The following is a 16,767-nucleotide window of genomic DNA, read 5'->3' as shown; positions in this document are numbered from 1 at the left end:
TGTGAGCAGGGGTTTGTGCTCATGTTATGAGGAAAGAGCTCCTGTGTTAGGACTGAGGCATGCTTGACTGAGAAGAGTAGTTCGGTCAGAGTTCGTGGGTATGAAGCTTAGTGTAAGCAAATTAGGTAGCTAATGTTGGTGTTATCCTGCTTCCCTTGGGTGGGCTCTGTGTTTATGCTGGCGCATAAACACAGGAGTGGCGCTAGCCAATTCCTTTGTTTCTGGAGAGGCATCTCTGTGAACTCTGCCTTTCAGGTCTGTGCTCTGAGAAGAGCGAATGTAGGTCAGTGCTTCTGTACTATTTTCCCTTAGGTTGTTTGCCTGTCTTTTCTCCAGAAGTAGTGTGGTGACCTCTGGGCTCTATCCCAGCCAAGCTCATTGACCTTTAAAATTTCAGACTTTAAGCCCTCCTAGGTGCAAGAACTCATAATCTTCAGCTCCTCTTCATTTCCAAGCCAACGACTTTGGGGAAACTTTCTCTTTGTGCATTACCCTGTGTGCTCTTCTATCTCTTGCCCTTCTCAGTGACCATGGCTCCTTCCCCTCTGCAATACCCACCAACCATTTCTGCTCTCAACCACATCTCCACACTTTCTACCTTCTTCAGTGTGGCCTTTTCTCTCCCTTTAGTTGTGGAGTTTGTTCTGTCAGTCTTTGGCTCAGTTTCTGGGGTATTTATAGTGATTTGATAGTTATCTAGTTGTGTTCCTGGGACAAGGTAAACCTAGGGTCCTCCTACACTGCTGCTGTCTTTCTTTCCTAACATTACTTACAAAACAGGTCTGTTGGCTACAAATTATCTCAATTTTCATTTGTCTGAGAAAGTGTTTATTTATTCTTCATTTTTAAAAGGTTCTATTTATTTTAGAGAGACAGAGAGAGTGCACACGTGAATGTGGGGGGGAGGCAGAGGGCAAGGGAGAGAGAGAATCTCAAACTGACTCTGAAGTGAGCATGGAGCCCTGTGTGGGGCTTGATCTCATGATCCTGAGATCATGATCTAAGCTGAAATCAAGAGTTGGACCCTATTAAAGGCAATCTTCATTTCTGTTATAGTGTTTTGTTTTGGTCTCTAGTATTTTTTATTCTTTTTTAGAATTTCCATCTCTCTGACTACATCTTCCATCTCTCTGACTACATCATCTATCTTTTTTTGCATGTTTCTACTTTTTTTCCATTAGAGCTCTTAACTTATTAATTATAGTTGTTTTAAATGTTTAGTCTGATAATTTCAACATTCCTGCCATATCTGGGTCTTGTTCTGATACTTACTCTTTCTCCTCAAACCCTATTTTTTTTTTTTTTGCCTTTCAGTGTGCTGTCTAATGTTTTGTTGAAAGCCAGACATGAAGTGCTATATTAAGGGAATTAAGGTCAATAAATATTTAGCATGACCTATTATTTTTATGTAGCTAGAGATTAGACTCTACTTTTTGCCACAGCTGTAGATGTTTGAGGCTAGAATGTCATCTGGTATCCTTGTTTTTGTCTTACCTGTTGTCTTTGGGTTTCCCTAAAGACATCTTAAATTAGGTGTGAGACCTACAGTTCTTTGGATCATATTATCCTATTATTATACAGGACCCCCTTTGACTAATAACAATACTAATTTAGGGTTTCATCTTTGTGATAATCCATGGAATTTTGCACATCCTATCACTTAGTCATAGCGCAAGGTAGTGACTGTTGGTATATGTTCCACCTCAGTTTCTGAGCAGGATTCCCCAACTCTAATCTTTGACTTCATTGAGAGAGTTTTTTCCTCCAGCTTTTGTTTGCAGCATTCAAGTTAGTCAGAATCTAAGCTACCACAGCTTGGGGCTGATCTCAAAGTTCCAGAGTTCTTTGGTGTCAGCCTTTGGTATAATTGGTATAATTGTTCTTTACTTAACTATTGAGATATTTTATGTTGAAATTGAGCTGTCTCAGCTTTTGTAAAAATATGTCTTTAGCTTATTTATCATTTCTTTGTGTATAAGTTAGATGCAAAGTGTTAACTTAAAATTGTATTTTGCCTAAAAGTCTTCCATTTTGCAGCAAATAAGAGTTTTATCTAATTTAAATTCATAGTTTTAAGAAACTATAGGAATATTCACTAACTTACACAGAAATAACACATTGGAAACCATTATTGAAAAGCTATAAGAGCATAGAAATATCTTTGTATCTCTTCATTGTATATATCACTAAATTTAAAAATAATACAAATTGGTTTTAAGTATCAGATGGGATAAAATTGATTGACAATATTTTTATGTAGTACAAAATCCATACCTGCAGTTTAATGGAACTGTGGTATCTGATACTTCCATGTGGTTGAGTAAGAAAGAAGGCTGTTTATATTCCCTTAAACTAAAAAGATTATTCTACAACTAAGAAGTAGAAAAAAATAAGAGGGGAAGTAATTCTGGGAAGAAAGGTGAGGAATTCTTGGTTAAAAAAAGATTGCAGTGTGACATTTAAAAGAAAATGATAATTTTGTAGCACGAGATTTTTATATCAGTCGATATCTTTTTAAAAGAATATTGAATTGAAATTTCCTAATTTCAGGAACTAGGAGCAGATTTCAGTGCATTTAAAAATCACATATAGAAATGAAAGCCTATAATTTGTAGTTGACACAATCATTTTAAAACATCGTATCCCTAAAAATAATGGATAAATAAATAAGTGAATAAAACATCCTATCCCTTTAAGTAAAATATTTGTCTTCCAAGCCTGATTTTGAAAAGTCCACAAAGCAATGATTTTGTTCAAACAGAAAGCAGCTCATTTTTTCCTAAATTGCTCCCTTTTCCTTTATTTTTCAGGTTACTATATCTGGTTAGGAGCTAAGGATGCTTCTACTCTTAACCAGTTAGACAGCAAAGCCTATTTAAATAGCTCTCTGTGTCACTGCCTGGGCAAGAGCTGCCATCTTCAATTCTATTATTCCATGGAAAACAGTGTTCTGAGAGTAGGACTATACAATAATAAGGTGAGAAGAAACTTACATTTATCTCAAATTCATTTAATAAGTGAAATTTCTATTTGGCAACTTGCGTTTCTATTTCTCATTTGTGTGTAGGCTTTAGGTATTCTTTAACTTGACTTTATTTAGTATACCTTTGAAAAGAAATATTAAGAACCTGATTTAAGACCTACTGTGATGTAGGTGTGCCTGGGTGGCTCACTTGGCTAAATGTCCTACTCTTGATCTCAACTCAGGACTTGATCTCAGGTTGTGAGTTCAATACCAGTGTTTGGCTCCATGATGAGAATGGAGCCTATTAAAAAAACAAACAAACAAACAAAAAAACAACCATCATATAGAAAATATAATGTGATAATTTGTATAATATTATTTTACAAAATCATTAAAAATTCATGAAAGTATATTAAAGAAACTATAGGTCGAATAAAAATGAGATATTTGAGATTCTGTATTATGGGCTCATATTGACTTTCTGATGGGATCTGTTTTGGATTTTAGGTCCATATATCACTAGATCTATAATTATGATGGAAACAAATTACTTGTTATGGTACCAGCAGATACAATTTTAGAGACTGGTAATTACTGATTAAATACAAACAAATGAGTCATTGGAATGGGCAAAAATGGCTCACTGGGTTGAATGAAAGTTGCAGTGGTTATGCTAGCAAATAAAACAAATCTAAGCTTTTTTTTTAATTTTATATACCTAACTTTAACTGAAAACAATCCTCCACAAGTGGAAAAATATCAGAGGCACTTTGAGAATTTCTATTGTGAAGAAAATTTATTAATAGATGGAATTTTTTAAAAATCACAGGCATAAATAGTGGTCATTCTAGCAATGGGAAACATTTGACTATAATTGCAGGAATTCTGAAAGGAAAAAGGAAGATAGTAAAAATATCCAAGTCAGATTCTTTTGGCTTCAGATGCTTTGAATAAATCAAGTTGACACTTCCTCCTCATATTGGCCAGATTCATTTTCCCACAAAAGTTTATTTACCATCTATTCTTATCAAGTATCACAGACCATCTGTCAATAACATTTTCTTCTGTTTTGTTTGCTTCTGAAGTCTGAAGTGCAATCATAATTAATCCTTAGATATGACCTAGTAGCTGCCTATTACTGGGAGAATTGAAAATTCAAAAGGGATTCTCTATTTTTTTTTCCTGGTTCTATCACATCACTGTTCTCTTTTTCTTTTGTATCATTTTCTTCATGCCCAGTCTTTTTTCTTCTACCTCTTCTTTTCCAAAACATTCACAGTGTTCTAAAGCATGAAATTAGAAGAATAGGCTCATTTGATGGCCTAATATAATTTGTTTGTTTTTATGGATGAGATACAATTTCTATCATTCTATAAGTATGTTATATTTTGGTGACATTTTTATGGTAGCATTTGACAGTAGAATAATTTTGTTGAGTTTATGTTACAGTTAAAGGTGCTTTAAAAAATGTATGGCCCTGCGTGACTAGGTGGCTCAGTCAGTTAAGCATCAGCCTTTGGCTCAGGTCATAATCCCAGAGTGCTGGGATTGAGTGCCGCATCAGGCTTCCTGATCAGTGGGGAGTCTGCTTCTCCCTCTACCCTTCTCCACCCTGCTTGTGCTCGTGTTCTCTTTTTCTCTCTCAAACGAATAAATAAAGTCTTTAAAAAAATATATGTTCCTATGATAGTGCTTTTCACATGACAGGTAATTACTATTCACTGAATGTTGAATGAGTTATCTTAAATTTGAGTAGAAATTTGTTCAATATGGCTCCCAATCCTAAAAATTATTTTGATCTATCCTGAACATCAGTGATGGATTATAAACTTTGGGACTATATAAGAAAAGATTATAAACAAATTGACTCCAGACACCACATCATATAATACGAATAGAATTATCAGAGCTCCATCTCCCACATTATAAGAAAAGAAGTTAGTCATGGAGAACTGACCTAATGTATTAATTAGAACCGGTGGGGGCATACATCTCAGAGCACTGAGCGATGTTTTGTTTATTAGTTTACCCAGTATTCTGCAAGGCAATCTCCTGTTTTTTCTTTCATACTATTGGCTCTGATCTCTACATATAATGTATAACATACTGGTCACTAATGGAAAACCTGCATCAAAATACATTTAAGTTTTAAGCTCATGTTTTATCACAAAGTTAAAAAGGACTCCAAACCTATCGTTTAAAAAATTAGCACTTCATGAAATGATCATTTAAATCTTCCATGAATAGAATGTAGACAACAACCCTTAGGATATGTGCAGGTAAATCAAGGAATACCTAGGAAAGATGGTGAAGGTAGTTTTTTCTATATTTTCAGAGGACATCAGACCTTAAGAAGTAGATAACACAGGTAAAAGACAAGTTGTTAAATAAAAAGTTGACTCTGTTAGGATCAGCTTAAGTGTGTAGCCGTTCTAGTTTGTACCATATCACCGTCCTTGAGATTAGGTCTCTATCTTCTATAAAATAATAATCTTAGCAACAGCCTATCCTTTATCCTGAAGAGAGTTTCCACGTCAGTGAGCCAAGGATAGCGAGGTGCCCAGCTTATGGTATCTTTTAGATATTTTAAAAATTGCCGGTGACAAATAGGAAGAACACATAGCTGGGGCAGGGAAGAAAATGCCTTAGAACGTATCTTTTCTCATATGATACTGTTTTATTTATTTATTTATTTATCCATTTTTAGATTTTTAAAAATTTATTTGACAGACAGAGATCACAAGCAGTCAGAGAGGTAGACAGGGGCAGGGTTTCGGGGAGCAGGCACCCTACCAAGCAGAGAGCTTGATGTGGGGCTTGATCCCAGGATGCTGAGATCATGACCTGAGCCGAAGGCAGAGGCTTACCCCACTGAGCCAGGCACCCCGATACTGTTTATAAAAAGGAAAACCCATCATAAGCTATCCTCGAAGGAAAGTCTTTGCTAAAGTACATGTTCCTGTTCCTGCATTTAATCAAAAGTAGTTAATTTGTTTTAATTTATTTATTTGAGAGAGAGAGAGAGGGAGAGAGCAGAGTGAGCAGAGCAAGTGAGAGAGTATATAAGTAGGGGGAGGGGCAAAGGGAGAAGCAGAAACAGACTCCCTGCTGAGTAGGGAGCCTGATGCAGGGCTCCATCCTAGAACCCTGGGAGCATGACCTGGACAAACGGCAGGTGCTTAACCAAGACTGAGCCACCCAGGCACCCCTCAAAAATAGTTTTAAAAGAACAAAAAAGGGTGCCTGAGTGGCTCAGTGGGTTAAGCCGCTGCCTTCGGCTCAGGTCATGATCTCAGCGTCCTGGGATCGAGTCCTGCATCGGGCTCGCTGCTCAGCAGGGAGCCTGCTTCCTCCTCTCTCTCTGCCTGCCTCTCTGCCTACTTGTGATCTCTCTCTATCAAATAAATAAATAAAATCTTTAAAAAAAAATAAAAGAACAAAAAAATAAGCTGGAAATTGGGACCTTTGATTTCTTCACTGGCAGAGGGAAGGATAAGCTCAGGTCTCTTAGGAGATAGAACAATTCTTTCCTTAAAAGGTAAAATGGCATTATTGATGCTAGTCTAGGGGAGTAAAGATACTTAAAAAAATTGATTGATTGATTGATTGATTATAAGATAATAGAAAATTAAAACATCACTTGAAAGTTTTTTCTGAGCCGAGGGTTTCTTTCTTACATAGATACCTGTTGAAAGTAACTAGGTAAGAAGAGTCTGAGAGTTAGGACAGAATAAAATAAAAGCTGCTTTTATTTAGTTGAAGTAAACTCTTTTTCTTTTTTATTACTTGTGTTGTCAGACAGGAAACTGTGATAGAAAAGATCTGTATTTCATAACATACCATTAACTTAGAGTACAAAAAGCCATTTAAATTTAGAAAAAATTCTGCTCACTTTTCAAAAAAATGTAAACACATTCTTCTTCGGGTAGAGTAGAGGGGAATTAATTAGTCATTGTGAAAAAAGAGCACAAATTCTCTTAAGTTATTTTCGTAAGATGGAAAGTGAAGGGATATGATGAATGAAACTTGCCAAGAGTGTCACTTAAAGCGTCTGTGCAAGAGATAAGTGTCTCGAGGCTAAATAGTTGAAGTTGCATAGGAAATTATTCCAAGAAAAATTAGTTGTGTGTCCCAACTGTGTATAACTCCACTTCCTCCTGAAGTGACCCAGAAGCTCTCAGCTGAAAATACGTCTACCATGGACGTTTCACTCTCTTGTCGAAGTCTTAACAGTTGATATGAAGAAGTAATAAAATGAAGTACATTTTAATGGGTTTAGACTATCTTCTGAAATATTTAAGACTTGGAAATTGGAGTAGACATCAGAGGGTAAAGGACTAAGTTGGGAATAGATTCATTTTTAGAAAATGTTGGTTATGAATGAAATAAGAGAAGCTGAGGGAAGATTGATGCTTGCGAGAGTCTGAAAAAAGTCCAAGTGTCATGTGTCATTTGAATTACAATGAGATGTCACCTTCCAGTGCTGTCTTCTATCCTACAGTAGAAGGAGGGCACAGTCTCAGAGCTCAACCTGAGACATATTTATGCCAGGTTGAGTCTCAGAGCTCAACCTGAGACATATTTATGCCAGGTTGCATTTTTGCTATACTGATACACAAAAAAAATGAATGCATCCATTGGGTAAATATTACAAATAATCTGGGCTGTCTTTACCAAGGAATTGTCAAATGAACTTATATGTTTGGTAGAATCTAAAGAATTTATTATTTCAGAGCATAAAAGCATGGACATAGATCATAAAGCACAATAAAATAGGCAAAACTTTGGACTACATTATGGAATTTTATTAAATATCTTACCTTATAGTGTATAGTGGAAACATAATTTTGCATACACTTTGCCACCTGGAAAATGATCATTTCACAGATGCATGACATAGCGAACTCTAGACGGCACAAAAAGGTCTGATAGAATGACAAGAGAGTCAAGTAGAAATATAATCTCCAGAAAATAACTGTATTGTTTGGAACTTGGAATGAATTCTCCCATAGGGAAAAAAAAGTATGTCAATTTATTGAGATTGTGCAGAAAAATATACCTGATAACATTGTTTTTTTAAACTTCCATATTAAGTGTTTGCCTGTCATTTCTTTTCTAATGTCTTGGCAATATAATAAAACGTAGTAATATTATTGGGACTAACATTAAAGTAGCTGGCAGTATGAATTCCTATTTAAATTTGTATTTTTGAAGTACTTTATTTAAAATTCTTTTTAAGGGGCATCTGGGTGGCTCAGTGGGTTAAAGCCTCTGCCTTAGGCTCAGGTCATGATTCCAGGGGTTCTGGGATCTAGCCTGCATCTGGCTCCCCTCAGCAGGGAGCCGGCTTCCTCCTCTCTCTTTCTCTGCCTGCCTCTCTGCCTACTTCTGATCTCTGTCTGTCAAATAAATAAATACAAATCTTAAAAAAAAAAATCTTTTTAAATGTTTGTTCTGTCCTTACTTGCCATCATAAAAAAATGAACAGATTTACTATATAGATATGCTTCATTTCCTTATTTTTTTTTTAAAGACTGTTTTTAGGGTTGAGCCTCTGCCTTTGGCTCAGGTCATGATCTCAGGGTCCTGGGATGGAGCTCCAAATCAGGCTCCCTGCTCGGTGGGGAGCCTGCTTCCCCCTCTCTCTCTCTGCCTGCCTCTCTGCCTGCTTGTGATCTCTCTCTCTGTCAAGTAAATAAATAAAATCTTAAAATAAAAAATAGACTGTTTTTATAGAGAAGTTTTAGTTTCCTAGCAAAATTAGGGGGCAAGTACAGAGATTTCCCATTTTCCTCCTGTCCCCACACATGCAGCGCCTCCCCATTACCAGTCCTCCCTGAGAGTGGTACCTTTGTGATAAATGATGAACCAGCATTGACATGTCATTATCACTGAAAGTCCATAGTTTACATTAGGGCTCTGGCTTGGTTTTGCACGTCCCACGCATTTGGATAAATGTTTAATGACATATGTCCATCCTATGTTATCGTACAGAGTATTTTCACTGTCCCAAATATCCTCTAGGCTCTGCCTTTTCTTCCTTCCCTCCCTCCATTTTATTGTTCCTTTAAAAAAGGTCATATACCTTTTTACCAATACTTTAGGCTTCCTAGTACTTGGTGTGGTGCAGGTAGGGTAAACTCTACTGAAATGTAATTGAGAGAGTACATATGGAACCATGAGGGTAGGATTTGGGGAATGACTAATGTCGTTTCATTTGAATCGAAGGAAGAAGAAGTATTTTGGATACACAACACATCAACTGATGGAAAATGGGTGAAAGCAGAGGTGTTAATACCAGAAAGCCTGAAGACGTTTAAGGTACACAATGGAAAAACAAGTATTCTTTTATATCATAAGTTACACTGGTAGCTTTGCAGTAGTGAATTTTATCACCCATTGCTAAATTTAAGTTAGGACTTAGATTAAGGATGTAGATTTGTGTATTTGGAGAGAGCAATTGCCTACTTCCTTTCATTGTACTTAGTCTTTCCCCTGCCCCGTTACTCCTGTATAAAGCTTCTTCATTGTACATGGGCTCTCCTCTACCCTCTCTAACCCCAACACCATGCATTGCCAACAAGGAAGAAAATATCATTACGAAGCAGATAAAAAATAAATTGGCATTGAAAACCAGTAAAAACCATACAAATGTTTTGAAGGCAGTAATTCGTATCTTTATAAAATACGGTTATATCTACCTGTGCAAAGATATATCTGAAATATACATGTGCCCAGTGGGAATATGGTCTCTTAAGAAAATGAACTTGGGATTTTGTATTGTATATAGAGTTGAGATTGTGCAGAAAAATATATCTGATAACTTTTTTTTAGCTTTCCTATTAAATGCTTGTTCATCATTTCCTTCTTTCCTAATATCCTAGCAACATTGCAAAATGTAGTAATGTCAGTGTGATCAACATTTAAGTAAGTGGTATTATTGTTATTTATAATTTTACTTTTAAAGTGTAGTATTTTATTTAAAATTCCATTCTTTTTTGTTATATGAAGAGTGTATGAATATGCTTATGCTGGGCTGTGAGTATAAAATAATAAGATTGTACATGTGGCTCATGAAACCAATTTCATTCCTTTATGGTAATATCGCATATATACATTTTTCTAGGTGCTGAAAGGGAGAACCCAAGTGATACTGAACTGTAACCCATACAGATTTTTAGAATCCCATTTACTGCTGAGATTGGAATTTCTGAACCATAGCATTTTTGTATTAATCACAGCGGAGTTGAGGTTTATATCATAGCCAATTGAATTAATATTTGACACTATTTTAATTTTCTAAGCTGATATTTATCTTTATAACTTCTGAAAGAGGTACTAAATGATTGGAGTTTCATTCTTTTATGTAAACTGAATATTAAAGTTGGTCTTGTTATTTAGTTCAAAGATAAAACAAAATAAAAAGAGAGTAATTTGGGAGTTATTCTAGATTTCCAAGTGCATATTAAATGTAATTAACTTTCAATAATAGCACCTTTTTCAAATCTGAGTTTAAATGCATCAATTTTTGAAACCCAATCTAAATTTTTGAAACCCAAATGTCATTTTTGCATCCCTAATCTCTTGCTGCTATAAACATATATGGCTGTAGGTCCAATAATTTATACATAATTATACTATGATATTCACTATGGGGAATGTATATAGCAGCATATAGGTTTCCTATTATTAGATATGATTTGAATATAGTATCTTCTGGACTAAATTGTTAAATATATTTGCAAACTAAGACATAATCCTTAACAAATATATATATATATATTTTTTCCTCATATTTTTGCAAAGGAGAAAACCTATCCAGAAACTTTCAGCTGGAAAAAATGAAAAGGAATTAATCTTTCTTCCTAGTATCTTATTTATACACAAACTACCTAGTTCCTTGCTGTTCAATAGTATTTTCTGTTCTAGGGGAAAATATAAGTATCTGTGCTCTCAAATATGGTAGAAGGTAGGCATGGAAGACTTGCTGAACACTTGCAAAGTGACTGGCTGAAGTTACTTTGCAAGTAAGTTAGTATGAAGTTAGTATGACTGAAGAACTGAATTTTAATTTTATTTTAGTTAATTTAATTTGAAATCGCCCTTTGTAGTTGTGGCCACCCTATTGGACAGGAGAGAATTAGTTACTTGGTAAAGTCAGCTATTCATACCTCTCCTTCTGTCTGGTGTTAGCCAACCTTTGCTTTTGGTGGAACCTCAAGGAACATTAATACTTTGATATAGTATTTTACATTGGACTAGAAAGGATGGTTGTTTCACTTGCTAATGTTGCATATCTCCAAAAAAGCTAGTAATTTGACTGGAGAAAATGAGATTTATTTTTTTTAATTGGCGCTTCTTTGATTATTAGAGAAATTCTTCTTTTGTGAAAATAGATTTTTATATTTAGTCTTTTATGTTTTCTGTTCATCTGTTGTGTCCCTTACTATTTGTCTAACCTTCCCCTGCCTGCATTCCAACACTAAATGCAGTACTTTAAAAACCAGATCTAGTTATAGCTCCTGTTATATAAGTAGTGATAATGCTTTTTGGTTTTCCTACATGTTAAAGAGAGCCATGAAGATGATGCCCAAGTTAAAAGTTAGCAGGCAGGGACATGGCCCATGGTTTAAGTCGCATGTTGTATTTCATTGGATCATGAGTGGTTTCTCAGAGGCCTCAGTGGATCTACTGTGTCCATGTCTTTATACTTTTCCCCTTGGGGACATATATTATGGATTGCTGAACTTTACTAAATGTAGGGTTTTTTCCATTCAGATCAAATACACGTGTGAGTCAGGTTTCCCAAGTAGGAACTTTGGTGGTTGTATTTGCTGGCTCTTTTAATAGGTATTTGTCTCGGTAATTATTAAATGTCTATTATTCCTTTTTGGACGGGTCCTTTAAAGGAGATTATAAACTCATAAATTGTTCACGTTTTGCTTTTTTAAGATTATATTTGAAGGCACTCTTCTGAGCCAGAAAGGTTTCATTGGGATGCATCAGCTCTGGGTCTATGCCTGTGCACTTGCCCCACCTAGAAGGCTTTGCCCTAAGGATGAGTTCACTTGTGCCAGTGGCCAATGCATTTCCCAAGAATCGGTCTGTGACTCTCATCCAGACTGTTCTGATGACAGTGATGAAGACCCAACAACTTGCTGTAAGTGAATTAATGGTTTACTTGTTCACATGCTCACATTCATGACTGTGTTTGGATTTAAGTCTTTGCTTCGAGTGAGTTAAAGTTAGTATGTATAACATGAAATGAATACACATTCCCAGTCTGCAGCTATTAGCACTGTCCTTTGGAGGGGGGTCTCTATGCTAATATAGGCTTTGGTGTTTTTTATTAACACGGCAACATGGCGCGCGCGCGCGTGTGTGTGTGTGTGTGTGTGTGTGTATCGGTTAAAAAGGAAAATGGGTGGGAGAGGGAACCTCTTTATACTTTTCCCTTGGGAGAAATATATTATGGATTGCTGACCTTTACTAAGTATAGGGCATCTTCCATTCTGACCTCTTATGTAGAAGGCTGTGGGGAGGGGTTTAAGAGGAAGAGCTGTCACTGCCTTCTAGGCAGCCATGAGGACTATAGAAATCATGTCATCCATGGTTGGATTCATGACTGGGTACAATTTAGGTCCAACAGCTGCCTTTTAGGACTTTTATGGAGAGTCTTTGATAGGAATGATGACTAGAAATCCCATTATTATTCAAACCTAGTTGTATTTGAAAGGAAATATAATTTAATTTACAGCCCACATGATGGTTCTCATCTGAGGTAACTTAGCAACTAAGATACGTGTGTCTCTGGAAATGATGGATTCTAACTAAATGAATCCAAATCCCATATCGCAAACAAGTGGGTTTTCTTAATTATTAAAAATTTGACATTTATTTTGCTGCACTGTTTTATTTTAGTGATGTGTGTTGTTGAACAAGAGAAAAATATTGCAACAAGATAAATGTGTCACCTTTTTAATGAGAAGTTCTTTGTACAAAATGCTTCTATTGATGGGGAGGGATTTTATTAAGAACAATAGAAAGAGATACAGGAAAGAGGAGATGAGTAAGTGAGGGAAGACTCCTCTGCTTGTTTGTAAACAGCACCATTGATTCCTCATATCACCCTCGACCCGCAAGGACGACAAGAAGCCCCAGTTCAGATGTATCTTCTCTATTTCCGCAAGTCTACACACTTATATACGTTTACATGACCAATCAGTGAGCAGGGTACAGGAGGGAGCGAATCAGGCTGTGCACCTAAACGAACAACTTCGCTAGCAACCAATGCTGTTTACCTCCTCTTTGGGCGTTCTGCTTAGTCTCACGAGGCAATCCTAACCTGGCAACTAGCCAGGCGCCATCTTTTAATGGCGGAGGCCGCCCTGGCCAGGGGCCTGCCTCCGACATCTCCCCCTTTTTTCTTTTATGGCAGGGATCGTGCCTGTCTTAGGTGGTCAGTGGCGGGGAATATCCTTACCCGTCATCAGACGGCAGATATCAATGATTTGCGTCCTGTCTTAGGTTGGTATATTTCCCCCACCAATCTTACCCGTCATTGACTACCGATCCAGCATACTTAGCCACACTTGGGGGGATGTTCCAGCCTCGATGGCTAACAAGGCCTGCACCATGGCTTGCTGTTGCCTAGGTTGCTGTCGCCTCCAAATTTGCAGTTTCCTTACTAGTAGAATCAAGCCCACTACGAGGATTGTCAAACCAATTACGTTAGCCCATTGTTTCGTAAAGGTTAACATGTCTTGCAATGTTTTGATTATCTCTGGGAAGGTTGCAAGCTTAACTCTGGTGTTATTTATCCTTGTTATGCCTAGTAGCAGGTGCTGAGTGTAGTTTTGGAATTCTGCAGACTAATTCCCCCGCAAGTATTGGGAGAGCTGTCGAGAGACATTCTGTAAGTCACTCATATTAGTATAGGCTATGGGAGTTACACAAATTGCCGGGAAGGGTGCTACACATCCCAGTCCCAATAGGGCCCCCAATATGTCCACTTGTTCTTGAACCAAATCCACTCTCTTGTTGACTATCAGGATTCCTGCTTGCAGATATGCATTGATCTGAGTCTGTGTTTGAAGGGCAGCTGCCGTTCCTTCTGCAAGGGTGTTCACAGCTTCCGCAGTGGGTATAGTTGTAGCAAGTGAGACTGCTGCTGCCGTGTCAGCTGCTGTAGATATAGACAATGCTGTCACAATGGCGGCTGTGATACCAAAATCTCTTTTCTTTTGGATAGCACCACCAGTAACTTGTCCTCTGGAATGGAAACTGGGATAGGAACATGGGTAGGGATACGCATAATCACAGCCAGCTTGAAGGCTGTAACCTTCCAGCACTGGGAAAGATAGCAATTCTTAGTGCAATTCAACGTATCATTCAGCTCGCTAGCACTTGTTACGAGGAAAAGGAACAGTGGCGAGACGCATATGGGAGTGGGCTGATAAGTAATATTATTGGGACAAGACACATTAACTGTTGTCTCAAAGGTACTACAGTCATTTTGTTTATAAAAACAGTTGAGGAATTTGCCACCATTTAACATGAACACTGCTGAGATATCAGTACATGCTCCTAGCAAGTTACAGACCTGCCATGCATCAAAGGGAGAGGAGGAATTGCCTTGCTTTGGATTTTGAAAGGAATAATTGTACCCTGTAAAGGTATTATTTTTATAAGTAGGAAAGCGTGGAGTGAATGTAAAGCTATGCATTTCATTGATGTAAACTGAGCGCAAGGTACTCTGACATCCAGACCACTCCGGTGGCCATACCCTGTTATTGGTGCACCTGGGCAACTTAAAAGGTTGATATGGCCCCGAGGCATTAATAGGTTTCACAGGGGCCAAACCCTGGATCACAGGTGGTCCCATTGAGGTATGTTTAGCAAGCCTTCATCTAGGAACCATGGAGCCTCCTTTTCCACTGTATTCAAAAAGGCCGGAGCAGTTTTTGCTTTTAGTGGAGTTCCATTGGCTTTCAGCAGGTCTTTTTTTTTTTTTTTTAAAGATTTTATTTATTTATTTGACAGAGAGAAATTACAAGTACACTGAGAGGCAGGCAGAGAGAGAGAGAGAAGGAAGCAGGCTCCCTGCTGAGCAGAGAGCCTGACGCGGGACTCGATCCCAGGACCCTGAGATCATGACCCGAGCCGAAGGCAGCGGCTTAACCCACTGAGCCACCCAGGCACCCCTTCAGCAGGTCTTTTAAAGACCCTTCCAACTGCACTTTAGATACTTCAGATCCCATTATGAACACACAGACAACAGACACGGACGTTAAAGACACTAACTAACACATTAACTTTTTACACGCATATACTTCCGTCGACCTTTACTCCCCGCTTTACTGCAGAATTCCCACTTTTGAACGTGGCTAATGTCCCCGCTTACCTGCGGACCTTTACTCCCCGCTTTCCTGCGGATTACCTTGCAAGATTCCTTTATTTAGTTCCCGGGTTTCGGCACCATTTATCACCCTCGACCCGCAAGGACGACAAGAAGCCTGGTTCGGATGCATCTTCTCTCTCTTTATTTCCGCAAGTCTACACACTTATATACGCTTACATGACCAATCAGCGAGCAGGGTACAGGAGGGAGCGAATCAGGCTGTGCACCTAAACGAACAACTTCGCTAGCAACCAATGCTGTTTACTTCCTCTTTGGGCGTTCCGCTTAGTCTCAGGAGGCAATCCTAACCTGGCAACTAGCCAGGTGCCATCTTTTAAAGGCGGAGGCCGCCCTGGCCAGGGGCCTGCCTCTGACACCTAGTTTTAACACTAGTCGTAAACAAAATAATCTACTTCTCAATATGATCTCCATGGAATTTTTGGGTGCTGTCTTTTTTCATTCAAAAAAACATGTGAGGGCAATTCACTATCTCTAATATGAGTGTCTGTTTCTTTTCTGTGCTTTAAAATTTCTCACAATTTGGTCCATTTCTCTGGAGGGATTCACCTTTCTAATGGTTTGCATTATTCTCACTTTAACTGAAAGTAAATATATTTCCTCTTTTCACTTGTACATATTGACACTTTTTTTTCTTTCCCCTCCCCCCAACAAAGCGTTCTTTATCCTCTCCTTTTAATTGGTTTTCTTAATCAAATTCCACCTGGAGTATTAGTAGATACTTTAGCATTTGATTTTGAACATATTTTCCCATTTCTCTTCCTCTGTTGAAGTTTCATTGGTTACATATTTAGGATTTTTCCAGTGGAGTGTATCTTGACATCATTCTGCTATTTGCTTTTTTTTGAATGAAGGATAGTTGTCCATGGTTATCAACAAATAGTGTTAGTGTGTATAATTTTCAAAATTATGTAACTTCATTTGAACAAAGAAAACCTGGCATGCTTGCTTGAAATCAACTTCTTATAGTGTTATGATATGACAATGTAGGCATATTGCATATTATAAAATATGTATTTTGATGCATGTTTATCTATATATTTTGATATATGAGTATCAAAATATATATGAGTATACATGAGTATTTCATGTCAATATTTGTACAATCATGTTTGTTTTAAGGAAATTGTTTATAGAACAATGGAATTATTTGAATTGATACTACATTATTTTCTGCATTAAGATATTTAATACATTTGTGCATACATACACATGCGCATGTATATTATTACTAAATAGGAGAAACTTCCCTTTAAAATTCAGAACCATTTTGAAACATTCTACAATACTTTAAAAAAATATACTTCATTTACTTATTTATTTGAGAGAGAGAGAGCGAGAGCATACACGTGTTCAAGAGTAAAGGGGGGTAAAGGGAATCTCA

At 37.3% G+C, this 16,767-nt stretch overlaps 1 protein-coding gene across 1 annotated transcript in view; it reads left to right on the top strand.

The window, feature by feature from the left end:
* The window catches only part of MALRD1 (MAM and LDL receptor class A domain containing 1), a 751,478-nt gene that overhangs the window by 69,685 nt on the left and 665,026 nt on the right, over positions 1–16,767 (top strand). Inside the window, 3 exon segments of the mRNA XM_059404562.1 lie at positions 2,811–2,977; positions 9,194–9,286; positions 11,918–12,125. Of these exon segments, the coding sequence (XP_059260545.1) occupies positions 2,811–2,977; positions 9,194–9,286; positions 11,918–12,125 (468 nt within the window).

This window comes from Mustela nigripes, chromosome 6 (genome assembly GCF_022355385.1).
Source record: "Mustela nigripes isolate SB6536 chromosome 6, MUSNIG.SB6536, whole genome shotgun sequence".
NCBI classification, from domain to species: Eukaryota; Metazoa; Chordata; class Mammalia; order Carnivora; family Mustelidae; genus Mustela; species Mustela nigripes.
Note: the sequence above shows the minus strand (reverse complement) of the source record. Positions and strands in the feature narration are given on the sequence as shown.